Source organism: Capricornis sumatraensis, chromosome 6 (assembly GCF_032405125.1).
Source record: "Capricornis sumatraensis isolate serow.1 chromosome 6, serow.2, whole genome shotgun sequence".
NCBI lineage: Eukaryota > Metazoa > Chordata > Mammalia > Artiodactyla > Bovidae > Capricornis > Capricornis sumatraensis.
This window is the reverse complement of record NC_091074.1, coordinates 70,637,516-70,656,723: the sequence shown is the minus strand read 5'-3', so window position 1 is coordinate 70,656,723 and position 19,208 is coordinate 70,637,516. Positions and strand designations below refer to the sequence as shown.

The following is a 19,208-nucleotide window of genomic DNA, read 5'->3' as shown; positions in this document are numbered from 1 at the left end:
TGAAAAATTTAAAACATCTGGTACTTTCTTTCTGTTCTTACCTCCTCAATGTTCACAAATAAAAATAAGCAAAAGAATTTAAGAATTTTTATCTCTGGCCCTGAAATCCACTCTATATTTCTAATTATTTATGCATATCTTCACACAGAGGTCAACTAGCCTAAACTCAGTATATGTTCAAAATCAAAATTTTAAGCTTCCCAGTCAAACTGAGCTCACCATCCTAGAATTCACAAGAGCCACTTGGGTGCATCTTTTCCTAACTCACATTGTTACCTGGAACTCAACAACTGTAGGAATATTTATAACACGGGGGTCATCAGATACTACAAATCAAGGCTCACTGGCCCCATCCCCCACACATACCCACTAGAACCAGTTGTCAAATATTTACCAGGATATGACTGGACAGATGACTAAGATACCTCCTTCCCTCCCTCCCTCCCTCAAGGTGCTCACAATCTATTTGGAGTGATTGGTGCAGACAACTATTGATATGGAAGCCAGGGAGGTCTGGGCACTATGAGAGGCAGAGCTGGAAGTACAATGCAGTAGGAGGGGAATCGGGAGTGGAACCAGATAAGCCTGGGAAGTCAGGGAGGATACCGACAGACAAGAATGGTGGAGACAAAATGAGTTGCAGGCTGAGGGAAGACAGCAGCAGTGGTCTGGAGGGGAGGAAGACTTATTTTAGAACATCAGCAGTTCTGGATGAGCATGCTTGGGGTTTGGGAACCAGATGAAGGTTCAGTGTGACTGGTGCAGGGAGAAGCAGTGGATAGTGAGGTTGGGCAGGGAGATGGTAGAAGGCCTGGGTTCTTGGTCCACACTCTCTGGGCAATGAGAAGTTACTCGAGATTTGGGGTGGTCTGGGGTGAGGGATGTGCTGGTTTGCCTGGGCTGTTCTTCCAGCAGCACCACTAGTAGTAATGCTGATGTGCTGAAGACTTGGGAGAGACTTCACATGGTGTGGTGACCACCGGCTTTGGGACCCACCACCAGACTAGGGCAGGGTTAAACCATGAAATTCTCAAGCTAACTGGAGAAGAACTGAGCACAACAAGGAAGAAAACATGAACAGGAAAAGAAAAGGGGCCTTTAAGATCAGAAAGCTGAGAAATTATAAGATAATCAGTTTTTGTATTGATAAACATTTTAATTCTAATATTATAGTAGTAATTCAAGTGCAATTCTCTTTGAAAGTCAACTCCATTAAGACAAAACTTGTTAAATATCTTTCATCAAACGTAAGCTTAAAATAAAAAATAAGCATATTCTTTTCAACTTCCCACAGCAGTCAAAGCCATATAGCAGAGGTAATTTTTTTTTAAAAGCCTACTACATTTTTGTTATTGCTAAAAAATCTGAATTAGTTGTCAAGGTCTCAGAATCAGTGATTAATTGACCTTTGAAAGCTCTACCAGATACTCTGACATAAAATCATGAATCCAGATATCGGTGTCCGGCAACGATGTGTCCACTAAATAGACCACTACTTTCCGGTCCCAAGGGTTAGTGTTTTCTATAACTGTCTGCACCAGTGCCACCAGAGGTTTCTTCTCCACATGATTTCGAAACACCATCGAAGCCTCCTCAGACCACTGGTTACACTTCACTCCTAAGAGAAAGACAAGGATTCGAAGATCAATGAAGGGTCAAACGAGTCTTTCTTTGATCTGTTATAATGGAAAACTATTTAGTCAGTTGCAAAGTAGCTTTAGCATACCAGGTTAGACTTGCCTAACTGAAAACAGAGATGCCAAGCAATCTCAAAATAGTCTTGCTTACAGTTTTTCTATTCCGAATGGGGTTACTCCTGTAAACCTTCAATTACAGACACAAATTTCATTTGAATGCTATAAAATGAAGTTATAATAAAGACTGCCCATTTTCCTTAAGTATATGTAGATAACAGATTGATGATGAGAAAAATATATCAATGACATTTCTCTTAGTCACATATTTTTTTCTGATGAACCAGATAGAGTTAAAAAAAAAAAAGAAGAAGAATCAATACACTTCCAGTGTTTAAAGTCACATACATCATCATGGTAAAAGCACTGGAATGAAAGTCTAGAGATTCAGTTACTATTCCTAGCCCTTCCTCTATGCAATGATATGATCTTAGGGAAACCAGCTAATCCTTCAGGCCTCAGTTTACTTCTCACAAAATAAAGTGGTTGGACCAGATGAATTTAAAATCTCATGCATATCTATTAATAAATCCTCATGACTTTTAAACTTGAGAGCTCAAGTTAGAGAATTCTGAATTAGGTTTTAAAACAAAACTGAGACTAGAATTATGTATTTTTCAAGAAATACTATTAAGCCAATAAAAATTAAGTTCACTTATGCTAGATTAGATAAACTATAAATTATGCCCCATAGTGATGAAGGTATGGGAGTTTCATACATAATTTTAAAGACCTATCAGTGAGTGGGCTAATCTCTTGGATTATATTATTAAGAACTTCTGATGAGGGAAGCCTAGAATAGTCTGTAAATCATTGCTTCAGTGATGGTAACAGAGCCTAAACCTCCCAGCATGGTTCGAATTCAGTGACAAGAAGTGGCTGTAGAGTCCCCTGCACAAGCAGCACCAGTGACTGTGACCACAAAGCTGGGGGTGGGGATGACGGTGCCATGCACCCCTCACTCACAGAGACACGCTCACTGGAAGGTTTGACTGTCATGTTTAACAACAGGTGTTGACAGCAAAACCTGAACATTAGAAAGCAAAAATGAAAAATGCAACCATTAGTTATTTAGAACTTTGAGTTCAGAGCAGATCAATGGTAGCCATGCCATGCATAAGATGCCAGTTTTGGTTCGCATCTGCCCACCATGAGAGTTTTGTTTGAAGTCTAGGAGGAGACAAAGAAACTGGCAAATAAGACCATCTCTGTCTATCTATCCCTATCTCTTTTATAAAAGCTGTCAATAAGAATTTATATACACAATTGCTCTCATTTCTGAGATCAAGTTAGTTCTGCCACTACTAAGCATATGGGGTGAGTCGGGGGCAAAGAGTGAGGGTGGCACATGTGGTCATCACTCCCCCCCACTCCCAGCGCAGCAGGACACACAGCCCAGATGCTTGGAGATGTTGGCACCCCTCAGCTCTCTTGACCTCTAGACCCTCTGCTAATGCTGCCAGCTGTCTGGGTACAGCTTCAGCTAGGCACCCATGTTAACTGCTAGTAGAGGGCACATGGAGGGGCCACCGACACTTGCACTGCTTTCATAGAAGATAAAACGAATCTCATCAGACACTATCATAAAGAAGTACCACTCTATGCCTATTAGTTTAGCTCCTCAGATTTTATGAGAGTCAATGGGCTGGTGTGAATGTGCTAAAATCACACACTTCTGTGCTGTTAGCTGCAATGCAAATATTGGCCATGAAAATGGTCATATTCTACAAGCCAGGAATGTTTCATAATTCTGAAAGTCCATTTTGTAAATGCATTATAATTTATGTAATAAATTATGAAATATTAATCATGCAATGTTCTCCTCCTGTTGGTTGTTTCATTGTTTCCATTTGTTTACTTTGGCTAGTATATGTAGCTGTGGGCTTTTTCTTAACTCTACAGTAAAAGCATAAACAACCCAAATGTTCAACAATCCACTGGAAAACAATGATGTTCAGACTCCCCAGAACTTACCTGCTAATTGAGCAGTGACTGCTTGGAACGGCAGCTTGCGGAACATGTCCGCCAGGGGCTGCACTTTTCTCATGTTGACTAACTCATGTTTGCCGTAGTCCAGCTCGTACACGGACACCAGTCCATTGGTCAGGATTCCTTTTAAAAGCACCCTGTGCCACCTAGATGTGCATTGGATTAAAAGAGAAGAAAAACAAAGTCAACACTTGCTTTAAGGGCAACATTTTTTTTTTTATAAAAAGAAAAATTAATATAAATGTTGTTCATCAAAATATAAAACTGTATTGTTATAGAAGTTTTTAGGAGACTGCTTCTTCTTTTTCCAGAGGTTACCATTCTCTGTTTTGCCACTGGCTCATTTGATGGAATTTGTTCACTCAATACCCTTTTACAAGCCTCATGGAGCTGATAAAGGAGAACCACCTCTAAGCAGGAGGAAAACAGTGGCATGGGGGACAACCAGGACAAGGATAATGGATCCCTTCACTCCGATGGGGAGACAGGAGATGGCCACACATTTGGAACAAGGTCCATGTGTGGTGGGCTTTCCAGGTGGCTCAGTGGTAGAGAACCCACCTGCCAGTACAGGAGACACTGGAGACGCGGGTTCAATCCCTGGATGGGGAAGATCCCCTGGAGGAGGAAATGGCAACCCACTCCAGTATTCTTGCTTGAAACATCCCACGCACAGACGAGTCTGGTGGGCTACAGTTCATAGGTTGCAAAGAGTTGGACGCAACTTAGTGATGCCATGTGTGAAAGATAGAAAGAGGAAAGCAAGAAAGAGGAAAGCAGGCCAGGGCTGGCTGAGGACACGAGGAGGAAAAAAACAAAAACATAGAAGACTGTGCAGAGCAGGGTGGAGCAGTGAGGTGGCTACTGTGCAGCTGGGAAGTGGAGTGTGGAGGAATGGAAGAGACAGTCAGACTGGGAAGCCAGGCTGGGAAAAGAGGACAAGAAGTTTTGAACACTGATTGATCATTTTAATTTCGCCAAGTAAGGACTTACAAACCCGAGATAACACGAAACACAAAATTTAATCCCCCTAAAATAAAGAATCTATAAAGGATAGGAAAGCACAGAGTGTGTGGGGGCAGGGGGAGGGAGGAAGAAGAGTATGATTTCAGACCTCAAGTTCAAGATGTGAGAAAGAAATTCACATGAATATACGTTCCTCCTCTGGACCTACATCATCTCAATCAAAATGAGAAAAACCTAGACTTCAAAGTTTAGGTATGAAGGATCATTTTAAAGTCCTATGTCTTGATTACATGATTAAAGAATATTATTATACTAAGAAAAGGATGATTGTCGATAATGTCTAAAACGTAAGTGTCTCTGCTCCTGAAAGGTGTGGGTCAGGCTCTGCCTTGGGCAGCAGACCCAGCCACTCCCAAAACAAGATCATCAGCCACAAGCCCAGTGGAACAGCAGCCTCATCACTGCAACACACGCTGGGCGGGGGCTGGCTGGAGCAGCCGATTCTCCAGCCAGAGCACACTGGGCGAAAACAGGTACAGGAACCCACACACAGATGCTGTAGCATGAACGCCAGAAGAAAGCTACACAGACTGACTTCAAACATTCTATGTGATTGAGTTTCTGGGATGAACTCCAGAAGCCTTCAGATAAGCCCAAAGTGCAGCAAGCAATAATCCATGAACCACAGAGACAATAGGGACACAAAAAGGTATCATAAAAAGTACATGAGCTTTGGGGGCCAAACAGACCTGAGCTGGTGTCCCATCTGGGCCATTTTCCCATCATGTCACTCTAGGCTTTTCATTTAACCTCTCTGTGCCTCAGTCACCTCATGCGTAATGTTTAGTTTTAATTTACTTGAAGAAATAATACATTTTAAGTACCTAACACATTCATTTGGCATATAACAGGCACTTGGCAAATGGTAGCCATTATCATAAGTATTATTCAAATGAAGATAAGCTGTGCAAATAAGACTTAGATTAATCTGAAGAGAAATTTCCATTTGTGGAAATGCCAGTTTGGTGCAGGCTGCTGATTTGTGTAAGTATAAAAGGAGACAAAAACATTTGGCTTCCACCAATATCACTGTCTTTAAGCTGTACCAGGCAAATGACTGACAGTGGTCTGTGCTTTCAGTCTATAAAAAGAGGTACAGAGCAGTGAGGAGAGAACCATCAGAAAAACCTACATATTGCATTTCTATTTAGCTTTCAACTTTCAAAACTAACAGCTTAAATAAGGCTTCAGTTTTGACTACATTACCAATTTTAATACAAGGCTGCATGTGGATCACCTGGAGAGTTTACTTAAAACAGATTCTGGGGTTCCACTGTCAAGAGATTCTGACTCAGCAGTCCAGGGGCGAGGAAGGGGAGCCTGCATTTTTAATAAGTTGTCTAGGTTATTCCTATATTGTGGTAACTGTGGAAACCACTGTAATCGAAAGTATACGTGAAATTCCTAAGTCTTAACTTGCCAGAACTGAGAGCAAAATTTAATAAATAGTCCTGGGTTGTAAGCAAGATAGAAGCTCTAAGCACTTTAAATGGATTCAGTTTGTAAAGTTTCAAAAAATATTAGACAATCTCTTCGTACAGATAAGGCATCCCTTGGTTATCTAAGACAAGTTAACTGATCTAACCCTAGAGTCCTGACTCAGCAGAGCTGTCAGACCCAAGGAGGTGTCGGGGTGGAGTCTGAAGTCCTGAATACAGTCTCCAGTGTTTGGGTTTTCTTCACAGGACCCTTCGCTCCAGTGGGACCTACTCACCACCAGTCACCATTAATCTGCTCCTCAGATAAGAGTTAGCATCAGTTTAGCTTTAACTGTGACTAAACTATCCAACAGCAATTCTGAAGGGTAAATTTATACTATGTTCCTGTATTGAAACCCATTTATGCTTATGACTGTAAATAACATGACATAGTAAAAATATTTTTTTAAAGATGAAAAGCTGTGACATATAACTTGAACGCTCTTCAGAATGAGACTATTATACTTTTCAATTTTGAGTTAAAAATTTTTTTCCTCCCACAAAAATAACAAAATTCTATAAATGCCTATGGTTAAGGTATTTATTGTAAGAATGAATGAAAGTACTTTCTAGAAAAAATAAGCAGTTGATCTTTTTTAAACTGAGTTTAGGGGTATGTGCCTGTGTGTATGCTGGGTCAGGAAGGGTAGGGGGAGAGACAGTTCTTTGTGTGGATCCAAATGTGCAAACATGAGAAAACAGACTGAAAGTATTAAACAAAGCCTCACTGTCCAATGGCTAAGAAAGAAAGTGAAGTTGCTCAGTCATGTCCAACTCTATGTGACCCCATGGACTGTAGCCTACCAGGGTCCTCCATCCATGGGATTTTCCAAGCAAGGATACTGGGATGGGTTCCCATTTCCTTCTCCAGGGGATCTTTCCGACCCAGGGACTGAACCTGGGTCTCCCACTTTGTAGGTAGACCCTTTACCATCTGAGCCACCAGGGAAATACAACGGCTAAAGAGCAGTGAAATATGCATTGCTGTCTGTACCTTATAAAGGTGGCAAAAGCTCTCTAGGAAGCAACCAACTGCCTATATCAAAAATCCTGTAATCTTTAAACAAGGGATTTCTCTTCTAGGAATCTATCCCATAAATAATCAGAGAGTTGAACAAAGATTTCAGTTCAACATTATTTACAACAGTGAAAAGTCTGGGAGGAAAAAAAACCTATAAAAAAGAAAATGGTAAGTAAATTGTGATTTCTCTTTATGATAGAATATTTAGCCATTAAAAATGTTTATGAAGAAATGGTATCACATGAAAAACGGTTCACAGAATTATATTAAAATGAAAAAAGTAGGTATGAAATTACATATAGTAATATACTGATTGTAGAAATACGTACATGAAAAAAACCTAGAAGAAATACATAAGTAGTTTAATAGGGGTTATGCTGGTTGGCTGATCTTGTTTTCTTATACTTTTTTGGATTTTCTAAATTTTCTCCAGTAAATATCTTATTTTTAAAATTTAAAAGTCATCCATAAAAAACACTATTTCCTAAAGAGTAAATATAAATACTAAATATTTTTTCTCACAGGAAAGTAGAAAAAATGTTTAAACCTTCACTTCTGATATAATTAGGTTTTAACAGGAACATGATCATTCAATTTTCAGCTAAACAACATCATTTTAAATATTAGAAAATCACATAATTCACTGATCTTGTTTCACATTCAGAATACCCATTTGTGTAGTTCCAAATGGCACTCCAGTATGCTTGCCTGGAAAATCCCATGGAGTGAGGAGCTGGGTGGGCTGCAGTCCACGGGATCCCAAAGAGTCGGGCATGAATGGGGAACTAATACAAGTCCCCCTGCAGGGATTAAGGACTCTTGGTATCATTCTACAGATTTTTCTTAGGAGGAGAATAGAAGGCTCTGTCTAAGGACCTACTTATTTTCCACTTTGGCAGCATACACTTGGTCTTTCTCCACTGCCACGTGGCGCTCCTCAGACACACTGTAATAGAGAATCATCTCTTCCATCAGAACTTCCAGCTTGTGTATCTCCTGCCATGGCTGGATGACAAAGTAGCCGGGGTGACAGGCCACAGGCACATACACATCCATGTGTTCTCCTGGCTTGGATAAGTGGACAGGAGGTGGCAGTTCCTTTGTAAAGAAAGAGCTGGGGTGGTTGACCACAGACTTCTTGAGGATATCCGTCAGGCTCTTTCTGAAATTCTCTCCAGTGTTGCCCAAAATGGGGGTGTTTGCACTTTTGGTGTTGGGGGAGCTGGCTCCACTGGATATGGCACTCAGAAACACATCCTTCTGATGTTTCCATAAGTCTGCGTTTGTAATCTGGCGATTGATACTGCGGTGAGGATCGGGGAAGTTCTTGGGGGTGAATAAATAAATATGTGCTATACCTCTGGTTTCATCCACTTTTGTAACCTTTGGAAAACACAAAACACCAATTTAAGAAATCCAAGTTCATGCTGGATTCCTAGAGGTCATTATGTTAACTTTAAATATTAAAAAACAGCACTCTGCAAAAAACCCAACTTGCTAAAAATCAGTTTATTTAAGGTCAGATGAGTTGTCTATCACAGCTGGAGCAAAGAATAAGCTTGTAGGTCCAAGCAGTCTAGAAACCAGCAGCACCTTGTAGAAACGGAAAATTTACTAACCTCTAAAAACTGAAAATACCTAAGACTTACTAAAGGTCTGAGTCCAATTACCATGACTAATTTTTTAAAATTAGTGATATGTTAAAACACTCCAGGTAGAAAGAATATCATGGTGAATCCCCATGTGTTCATCATCCAACTTCAACAATAAAAACAACACAAATAGCAAAACATCCTATAAGCATTCTGCTTAGTGCTGGTGCACCCTCAGACAGGGAGGGGAAGGAAAAAGCTTTGCCTTTCACCATATCTTTTGGGACCCTGGGTCCAAATTCCTTATTTGGTCCTAATATCTGTTCTCACCCCTCTTCCTCTTCCCTAGTTACATAAGAGGAGAGGGGCCTTGGGAGAAAAAAGAGGAAGAAAGCTCCATTGAATAGGCCAAAATTAGTCGCCATTTTGCACCTTTTGCCCAGGAGACCTCCGACGACCTGTCTACATTCTTCTGTTGGCAGTGGGAGAGTCTGTACAGAAGCCCCACACGCTGGTAACTGGGACTAGGCTGCTGTGTGCCCCCGAGAGCTGGGTGTCTGTTAATTCTTCTCACCAGCTCCTCTGGTTTATCTTAGGAACAACAAAAATGAGATACTTCTATCTTTTATCAAACTGGGCTAAGAAATGAAAGGCAGGAACACAGACATGAAGACAAGGAAACACCAACATGGCAATCCTTCTAAAGTCATTTACTTTAAAAGTTTTCCTTGTAGCAAGAGGAGTCAATTTAAATTCATCTTTTGGAGGGTTAATGAAGTACTGTTAATTCATTTTGATATTAATGGTACAGAAACACTATTTCAACCATCAACCTCTAAAAACATTTTTATTGACCAATACCCTGGCTTTAGGAACTGAAAATGTAGCTGAGAAAACAATATTCATGTGGCAACTGAAGAATACAAAATGGTGCATAACTGTGTGACTGTCTATGATAAGCCCTAGAGGAGAATGAAGACAGGAAAATCAGTGTGGGCTAGAATAACTGAAATCTCATGAAGAGATTTCTCAAGGACATTTCACTGTTAACTCTTACATGCTTGTATAAAATTGTAACACTATTTACATTAGTTAAAATAGAGAAATACTATCTTACATTTCTTTTTTTTAATGTTATATTTCTATTCTTGGAAATATGAACAGTGTTTTTGATATAAAGATTGAAGAGTATGAAAAAGAAACACATTAGTGAAAGAAAGAAAGCAGTTTATATAAGTTTAATGGCACCCCACTCCAGTACTCTTGCCTGGAAAATCCCATGGATAGAGGAGCCTGGTAGGCTGCAGTCCATGGGGTCACTAAGAGTCGGACACGACTGAGCGACTTGACTTTCACTTTTCACTTTCATGCATTGGAGAAGGAAATGGCAACCCACTCCAATATTCTTGCCTAGAGAATCCCAGGGATGGGGGAGCCTGGTGGGCTGCCGTCTATGGGGTTGCACAGTCAGACACAACTGAAGCGACTTAGCAGCAGCAGCAGGAAAGAGACAAAAAACCAAGATTATAAGCAAAATTTGTTTATAATTCATTTTACTTTAGGAAAAAAAAGACACACAGGACTTACTTAAACGGCCTTTAAAGAAACATTTATCAAGAAATATATGGTCCAGGGCTTCTCTAGTGGTCCCGTGATTAAGAATCCACCTTGTAATGCAAGGGACATCAGTTCAATCCCTGGTCTGGGAAGATCCCATCTGCTGTAGAGCAACTATGTTCATGTGCCTCAACTGCTGAACCAGTGCACTAGAGTCCTCGCTCCGCAACAAGAAAGTAGCCCCTGCTCTCCACAACTACAGAAAAGCTCATGTAGCATGAAGACCCAACACAGCCAAAAAAATAAACATAAGTAAATAAATCTTAACGAAAAAAGAGAGAGATTGTGGTCCTTTGTTGGGTACTTAATTCCTTATCATGGAGCAAATTTAAGAGCTGAAAACTATCTGCTACTTTATTAATAATCAAAAAATTATATAAAAGGTTTAAACATAATACTGCAGATACAGGATAAATTCTTAAATAAAAATTAAACCATGAAATGTCTCATAGCTACACATGTAATCAATCTCCTAACTACAAAAGTGTGTCAGATGTGAAAGCATCAATTTACAGAAAGATAAAATTCTTTCACAAAAACCAAATGAGTCCTTTTGGCTGACAAGCTCCCGTTTATCAAGACTACTAAGATAACTAACCTTAATGCTACAGTCTGAGCAATTCAAAACAGAATCTCTTAGCCAAAGCACAGCATCAGGGGTCCACATGCCAATAGACTGTGGAAGATCTGCTAGACAGCACTTGATAGCCTGAAAATAAAACACAATGGAAAAGAGGGCACACCATCTTAAAATAGGTACTTGAGAGTAATGTCAATATTATTTTCATACAAGTCAAATGTTACCAAGATAGAAAGCAAGCAACAGCTAATAGTGACAATCACAGCTCTTGGGCTGGAGCGTCTATGTTCCTATTTATATTACTACCATTATCTTTATTCCTATGAGCCAGGGTTATAAAGGCATGGTACGGACTTCTCACCTTACAATACAATACTATAATACTGGCCGGCTAGTGTTGCCATCTGATTTCACAGATGGTGAAACAGACTCAGACATACTAACCTGTGTAAGTAAGGTCACAAGGTCATGAAAACAAGATTAGGACTTATATTGAAATCCTTCCTCTAAGTCCAACTTAAAAAAAAAAAAATGAAGTGTCATTTGGAGGAAATCTGACTCACTGTTGAACTCTTTGTGGAGATTTACTGCTGAATAAAGCATTTCTAGAGTACCCCAGGCACTCGTGCTCACTTTTTTGAAGGAGGGCTTCCCTTGTGGCTCAGCTGGTAGAGAATCCACCTGCAATGTGGGAGACCTAGGTTCTATCCCTGGGTTGGGAAGATTCCCCTGGAGAAGGGAAAGGCTACCCACTCCAGTATTCCGGCCTGGAGAATTCCATGGCCTATAGCCCACAGGGTCGCAAAGAGTCAGTCGGACAAGACTGAGCCACTTTCACTTTTGAACGAGGTTGTTACGAGAATTAAGAAGGCTAAGAAAAACTGAAACCTGTCGATACCTAAAAGCCTCATTTTCCCTGATGCTTTCTAGCTCCTACCATCACTGCACAAGCTTCTGGAGAATGTCTACCTCAGGTAGGAAAAGATAACCCCAGGGACTCCCTCCAGTCTCATGGGAGCCTTTGAATTGATGGAGGCAATTTTGTGAAGGAGATCAAATTTACTTCCAGGATTCTTACATTCCTCTTTTCCTTTCTGAGCCCCACGCTCACTGTCACACCTTTCTTCACCCTTGAGGGCCCCCAGTCTCCCACTGTGCCCCTTGGATGAGGCTCCTTTTTGTGTGGGGTGGTCACTGAGAGCAGACGCTACCTAGTAGGCATGAGGGAGTGAGGCAGGCTGTCTGGGGCCTGGGCACTGGAGAGCTTGCACCCTCCCCTACAGAGAACAGCACTCCCAAGCTCCCTTAGAGTGCTGTCCTATAAAAGGGACTGCTCAGTAGAGTCACATTTTCTAGTTTCAGAAGATAGAAGCAAACGACTAACTCACATTTTAAAACACCATACAAGCCAACAGCTCAGATTCAATATTCATGGATCAGCCTTGGCCAAAGGCCATCTGTTTGCTACTCTCAACCTCTTCGGGAGATGCTGTTAGCCAGAGGCTTGGCCTAGCTGGTTATAAAGGTTCTCCCAACTTCACAATTATCAAACAACAAATCCAGTAAGGTTAATAGAAAAACTTATAGTGGCTTTTACCAAGAAGGTACACTTTGCATAACCTTCAGACACTCAGAAGCAGTAGGACAGATCCCCCTTGCCCTCCAGCCCTGGGAACCTTTTCTAGGTAAGGCTGGCCCTGGATGGGTGTTCTAACAAGGGGTACAGAGGTCAGAGGTGTTCAAACTTCTTCTCATCTGGATTTCTATCAAGAGAGGAATGATAGACTATAGTTAATCTTCTCACTGAAATCTATGGAAGTGAAGTGAAGGTCGCTCGGTAATGTCCGACCCTTTGCGACCCTGTGGACTATACGGTCAGTGGAATTCTCCAGGCCAGAATACTTCTCCAGGGAATCTTCCCAACCCAGGGATAAAACCCAGGTCTTCTGCATTGCAGGTGGATTCTTTACCAGCAGAGCCACAAGGGAAGCCCAAGAATACTGGCGTGAGTAGCCTATCCCTTCTCCAGTGGATCTTCCCAACCCAGGAATCGAACCAGGGTCTCCCGCATTGCAGGTGGAATCTTTATCAACTGAGCTATCAGGCAAGCCCCCGAAATCTATGCGGAAAAGGTTAAATATAAACATATCCAAGACAGGTTACTTAATTAAGAACTCTGGAAGTAAATATTGACATATAATATCCTGAAACTGTGTAGAAGGCCAGCACAGTCATCTAATTATTAAAACAGAATCTCTAACTGGACAATATAGCCTGATGACTCAACATGCTTGAAAAAACATTTATCAAACAACATTTTCTAAGTCTGACTGGCGGCCTTGTCTAAGCAAAATTTTACATCTGAAATCCAGCTGGCCACTCCAAATTTGGATTATTTCCAGTTTTGCTGTAAGCTCAATCATTATCAAAACCTGAGAGAGCATCTCACAATGTGATTATGAATGCGTTCAAATTCCCTCCAGTTAGTCTCCCAGGCTGTACATACAGTACCTGAGGTGGCACTGAGATCATTTCTTGGAGAAACCGAGGGGGGATTTCCCTGAGCTCGGACACTTTCACAGACGTCACAGTGCCAGCGTCCAGGAACTGAACATCAAGGGCCCGGCTGCTGTGCACATTTGTGATCTGTGGAGAGACAAGTGTTGGCTGATTTATTAGCATATCCAACAGGCCAAAATGGTTCTGTTCAATTTCATTCCATACAACTCTAAAATGCATTATAAAAAACAACAAAGACTATATGCTGGTTAAATTTTCTCTTATTTTAAAATGTACTTGTTTCCCAAACAGATATTCTTTTACAGTAGAATTGACATCTTGCTGTTAATTCATAAATATAGTAATAATTACTATGTTTGCAACTCTAGGACACCAATGATTATAAAACAATTTGGTATATCATTATATGATGTTGAGTATAAGATGCAGTTCTCCAAAATATTAGCACATGAGGGACAGAAAAACTACTGTGTCTCAGTAATTAGGAAATTAATAGAATTCAGAGACAGAATTTCACTTGTAGTAGGTAAATACTATATATTTTTAAAACATATTTTGCTATTTTGTAGCCTAGTCAGAAAGCCCAATGATAATTTGTATCATTTGGCATAACTAAAAATTGGAACCAAGAAAGTCAGGTCTCCCACATTGCAGGTGGATTCTTTACTATCTAGCCACTAGGGAAGTCCCAGAATACTGCAGTGAGTAGCCTATCCTTTCTCCAGGGGATCTTCCCCATCCAGGAACTGAACCAAGGTCTCCTACATTGCAGATGGGTTCTTTACCAGCTGAGCTACCAGGGAAGCCCAAGAATACTAGAGTGGGTTGCCATGTCCTCCTCCAGGGGATCTTCCCAACCCAGGGATCAAACCCAGGTCTCTCTCATTGCAGGCAGATTCTTTACCATCTGAGCCAACAGGGAAGCCCAAGAATACTGAATAATTACCAACCTGTGGTCAAATGGCAACATCACAATATGAGATTCTGGATGTATCTTTAAATGCCCAGTTTCCCCTAAAGTGAAGTTGCTCAGTTGTGTCTGACTCTTTGTGACCCCATTGACTGTAGCCTACCAGGCTTGTCCATCCACGGGATTTTCCAGGCAAGAATGCTGGAGTGGGGTTGCCATTTCCTTCTCCAGGAGATCTTCCCGGTCCAGGGATTGAACTTGGGTCTCCCGTGTTGTAGGCAGACACTTTACTGTCTGAGCCACCAGGGAAGCCCAGTTTCCCCTAAGACGCCCCTAAAATACCACTGTGGTATTTGCCATTGTTAAATATTTGTGTGTGTTTGTGCTTAGTTGCTCAGCTGTCCAACTCTTTACGATTCTTGGGACTGGAGCCTGCCAGGCTCCTCAGTCCATGGGATTCTCTAGGCAAGAATACTGGAGTAGGTTGTCATGCCCATCTCCAGGGGATCTTCCTGAACCAGGGATTGAAACTGTGTCTGCTGTGTCTCTTGCGTTGCAGGTGGATTCTTTACCTGCTGAAAGACTTTCTCTTCACCATCAGAAAAGCCTGGTAAATATTTACATTGGCCAAATACAACCCCACTGGGGTGGTTATCTGGGCTAAGATTTCACATCTACAACCGCACTAACTGCTACCCAAGCGTGGTGGTGGTGCTTTCAATACGATGACTGTCAAGTACTGGGTCACTCTCAGCTTGAAGTCAGATTCACCAAAAGTGAAGCCTTTTTCTACTGCCCCAGGTAATGCCTGATTAATAGCATAAATTTCTAAACCTCTTAAGATATGATAAACACAAACAGTCCCATGGAACAGTATTTTTAAATCTATTCATTTATTCATGCTCACATACCAAATATATAGATTGGTATGGATGCTTCCCATATCCAGGCATAACTGGGCTACAGAGATATACCACCCCTTCTCAAAAAGCTCCTAGTGCTGTGAGAGAGGAGACAAATACATGCCATACTATACTGCACTAAGGGTGATAATGAAGATATGCATGGGGTATTATGAGAACACACAGGGTGGTTAACTGACCCAGCAGGAGATAGGTATTAGATCTAGCTTTCAGGAGGAAGGAAAGCCTAGAATTGGTACTTTTTTCACCAAAATTTACTTTTCTTATTTTAGTAAAATGCCTACACTACAGAACATTTAGATACTTAAAAAGAATGATATAAAAATCACTCTTCATCTACTATAGGTTACAGTTATCTGTCTAGTCTTTTATCTGTGATTCACAATAATTAGATTTACAAAAATTACAACATGTTTGTACATACTATTTCATAGTTGACAGCCTTCCACACAATGTCTCATAAAAATATTTCATGTCATTTGTCTTCTATGTAATTTTACCTAAGTCTATCCATTGTGACTTATCTAACAAATCACTTTGGATAATTTAAGTTGTGTAAATTTTTGTCACTTTAAGAAATAATCACATTTATTAGTCATGTGTATTTCCTTTTTCACAAACTGAAGTTTTGTAAATTTCACAAATTTATGTCCTTTCAGAGCTGGACCTTAAATGATGAATGGGAGTAAACTAGATTGATTGGTAGGAGTCTAGTTAGAGGCTAATTGTGACATTTCAAATAGAGGGGAGAGGATGGGCAAAGGCACACACATATTTCTCACATGTAGTGACTACAAACATTGTGGTTACATTAGCGCATCAAGTGAGAGGCCAGCCAAGGCAAGAGGTGAGGCTGGGAGACAGGCAAACGGAAGATCAGCAGAGCCAGACATGTCTTCAAGAACTGAGACTTTACCCTGCAGACTAGAAGCCAATGTCACGCCTTAAGTAGAAGAATGACGTGGTCAACTTTATAAAATTGCTAATGAGGGCTTTGGGATCTGATAGATTTGGTTTTGGGCTTCCCTGGTGGCTCAGACAGTTACATGTCAATCACCCTGCTTATTAGCTGAGTTACTTTCCTCATCAGTACAAACAGGAATAATAGGGTTTTGCAAACATTAAATGAGATCAGTCATGTTTAACAAACAACAAGTAGTCCTGTGGAAACAATAAATCTCATCATAAACTGGATGTGTTACTATTTGCATTTTGGGTTGCTCAATCTTAGTGGTACAGAGCTTGACTTGAGGAAGACAACGGTGAAGGCAGAGGAAAACAGTTGGCGTGGTACTGCAGTGATCTGGGCAAGAATTGACAAAGATGTAAAATCAGCAGCATTTGGTGATAAGTTACACTGCGGGGCTGAGGAAGATGTAGGATTCAAAGATAGCTCTTAAGACACAGCCTGAATGGCTGCACAAAGGGAGGTACCACTAAAACAGAGACATGGGAAAAAGGTAACGATGGGGAGAAAGTATTTTGGTTTCAGACACAGAGAACTTAAAGTCTGTGAAATGAACAATTAGGCTGGCTTTTTGCTTAAATCTACAGTTCACCAGGGGCTGGAAAATGAATTTGGAAGTCATTAGGGCTGAAATGGTACCTGAAACTACGAGACAGGATTACCCAGAAGGATAAAGAGGCCAAGAAGACTGATAAGCCAAGACAGGACTTGGGGGCACTGACAGTGACATTTCAGAAGTGGGGATGGAGGGAGGTTTTGGGTGAAAAATAAGAGAAAGAATCATTAGACTATCACAAGGAAGATTAGCATTTGATAATATGGTACTTTAGTGAGAAGAGAATTTCAAGTTTCACCACTATTTGATACAAGGAGGTTTGGAAAGATAAGACCTGGAAGATACTAATTTGACTGCATAATAAAGATGCTTTTACAAGAACAGGCTCTCTGATGGAGTGTGGGCAGAAGTCAAGCGTCAGTGACTGAAGATTGACTGGAAGATGGTGCAGAGTGAAGGCTGATCACTTCTACAGGGAAATGGGGAGTAATGGCCTCTGCATTGAATAAAGTTGGCTGGATGTATGGAATAAGTTCAGAATATGTATGTGCTAAAGTTAGACAAGTTGAAATGTCAAGAGCAAATACATCACTTAAACACAGGATCTGCTTTTCATTAATCATCTTTCTTTCCCTAACTTTCTATGCATCATTAAGAGAATGAATACCTCTGCTACCTGAAAGGTAGATAATCACAATTTGATAGCAATAAAAATAATACTAGATATTTATCTAAAGTATTTGAGCATGCAATGAGAAAGTATTTGAGCATGCAATGAGAAAGTATTTGTCAAAAAGGTATAACCTGATTATCAGTTCAGTTGCTCAGTTGTGTCCAACTCTTTGAGACCCCATGGATCAGCACGCCAGGCCTCCCTGTCCATCACCAACTCCCGGAGTTCACCCAAACTCATGTCCATCAAGTCGGTGATGCCATCCAGCCATCTCATCCTCTGTCGTCCCCTTCTCCTCCTGCCCTCAATGCCTTCCAGAATCAGGGTCTTTACCAATGAGTCAACTCTTCGCATGAGGTGGCCAAAGTACTGGAGTTTCAGCTTTAGCATCATTCCTTCCAAAGAACACCCAGGACTGATCTCCTTTAGAATGGACTGGTTGGATCTCCTTGCAGTCCAAGGGACTCTCAAGGGTCTTCTCCAACACCACAGTTCAAAAGCATCAATTCTTAAGTGCTCAGCTTTCCTCACAGTCGAACTCTCACATCCATACATGACCACTGGAAAAACCATAGCCTTGACTAGAGGGACCTTTGTTGGCAAAGTAATGCCTCTGCTTTTCAATACGCTATCTAGGTTGGTCATAACTTTCCTTCCAAGGAGTAAATGTCTTTTAATTTCATGGCTGCAATCACCGTCTGCAGTGATTTTGGAGCCCCCAGAAATAAAGTCTGACACTCTTTCCACTGTTTCCCCATCTATTTCCCATGAAGTGATGGGACCAGATGCCATGATCTTAGTTTTCTGAACGTTGAGCTTTAAGCCAACTTTTTCACTCTCCTCTTTCACTTTCATCGTGAGGCTTTTTAGTTCCTCTTCACTTTCTGCCATAAGGGTGGTGTCACATGCATATCTGAGGTTATTGATATTTCTCCTGGCAATCTTGATTCCAGCTTGTGCTTCTTCCAGCCCAGCGTTTCTCATGATGTACTCTGCATATAAGTTAAATAAGCAGGGTGACAATATACAGCCTTGACGTACTCCTTTTCCTATGTGGAACCAGTCTGTTGTTCCATGTCCAGTTCTAACTGACATGGAGAAACTAAAGTTGAGAGATACTTTACAAAATATTGCTATTCTTCAAAAGGCCACAAACAACAATGACTGAGCAACTGTCAGGTTAGAGGAAACTAAGATAGGACAACTAAATACAACTTGGAGGACCAGAAAAAGGACATTTGGAGGACAATGTGGGAACGTCAGTATGTTCTGCAGATTAGTTAATAATATTGTCTCAGTGTTAATTTCCTGGTTTTGATAATGGTTATACAAGATGTTATCAATTGGCGATGGTGGGTAAAAGGTAAAGGTATATGGGAACTCTGAAATATTTTTGCAACTTTTTAAGTCTGAAATTATTTCAAAATAAAAGGCTTAAAAATTAAGCATTTATATATTATACACTAGACAGCACAGAGCCTTAAAATTCAAATAATGTTGTGTTCTTTTTAACAAGTCATGCTTTGAAGTTTATACTAAGCACATAACTTTTAGTCATATACCCAGATCTCGACTTTCTAAGACACATTCACATTAATGACAATAATTATTTCAAAACTGATGCTTTTATTGAAGTGGTCATGATTAAGATTTACTAAAAGG

General features: G+C 40.7%; 1 protein-coding gene across 1 annotated transcript in view; it reads right to left on the bottom strand.

Moving 5' to 3' along the window:
• Window positions 1–1,222: 1,222 nt before the first annotated feature.
• TDRD7 (tudor domain containing 7) overlaps window positions 1,223–19,208 on the bottom strand; it is a 102,427-nt gene continuing 84,441 nt past the window's right edge. The window contains exons 13-17 of the mRNA XM_068974239.1: window positions 13,509–13,643; window positions 11,016–11,126; window positions 8,089–8,591; window positions 3,669–3,829; window positions 1,223–1,618 (exon numbers count right to left, since the gene is read on the bottom strand). Of these exons, the coding sequence (XP_068830340.1) occupies window positions 1,398–1,618; window positions 3,669–3,829; window positions 8,089–8,591; window positions 11,016–11,126; window positions 13,509–13,643 (1,131 nt within the window). The 3' untranslated portion in view covers window positions 1,223–1,397. The remainder of the gene's footprint in view (window positions 1,619–3,668; window positions 3,830–8,088; window positions 8,592–11,015; window positions 11,127–13,508; window positions 13,644–19,208) is intronic.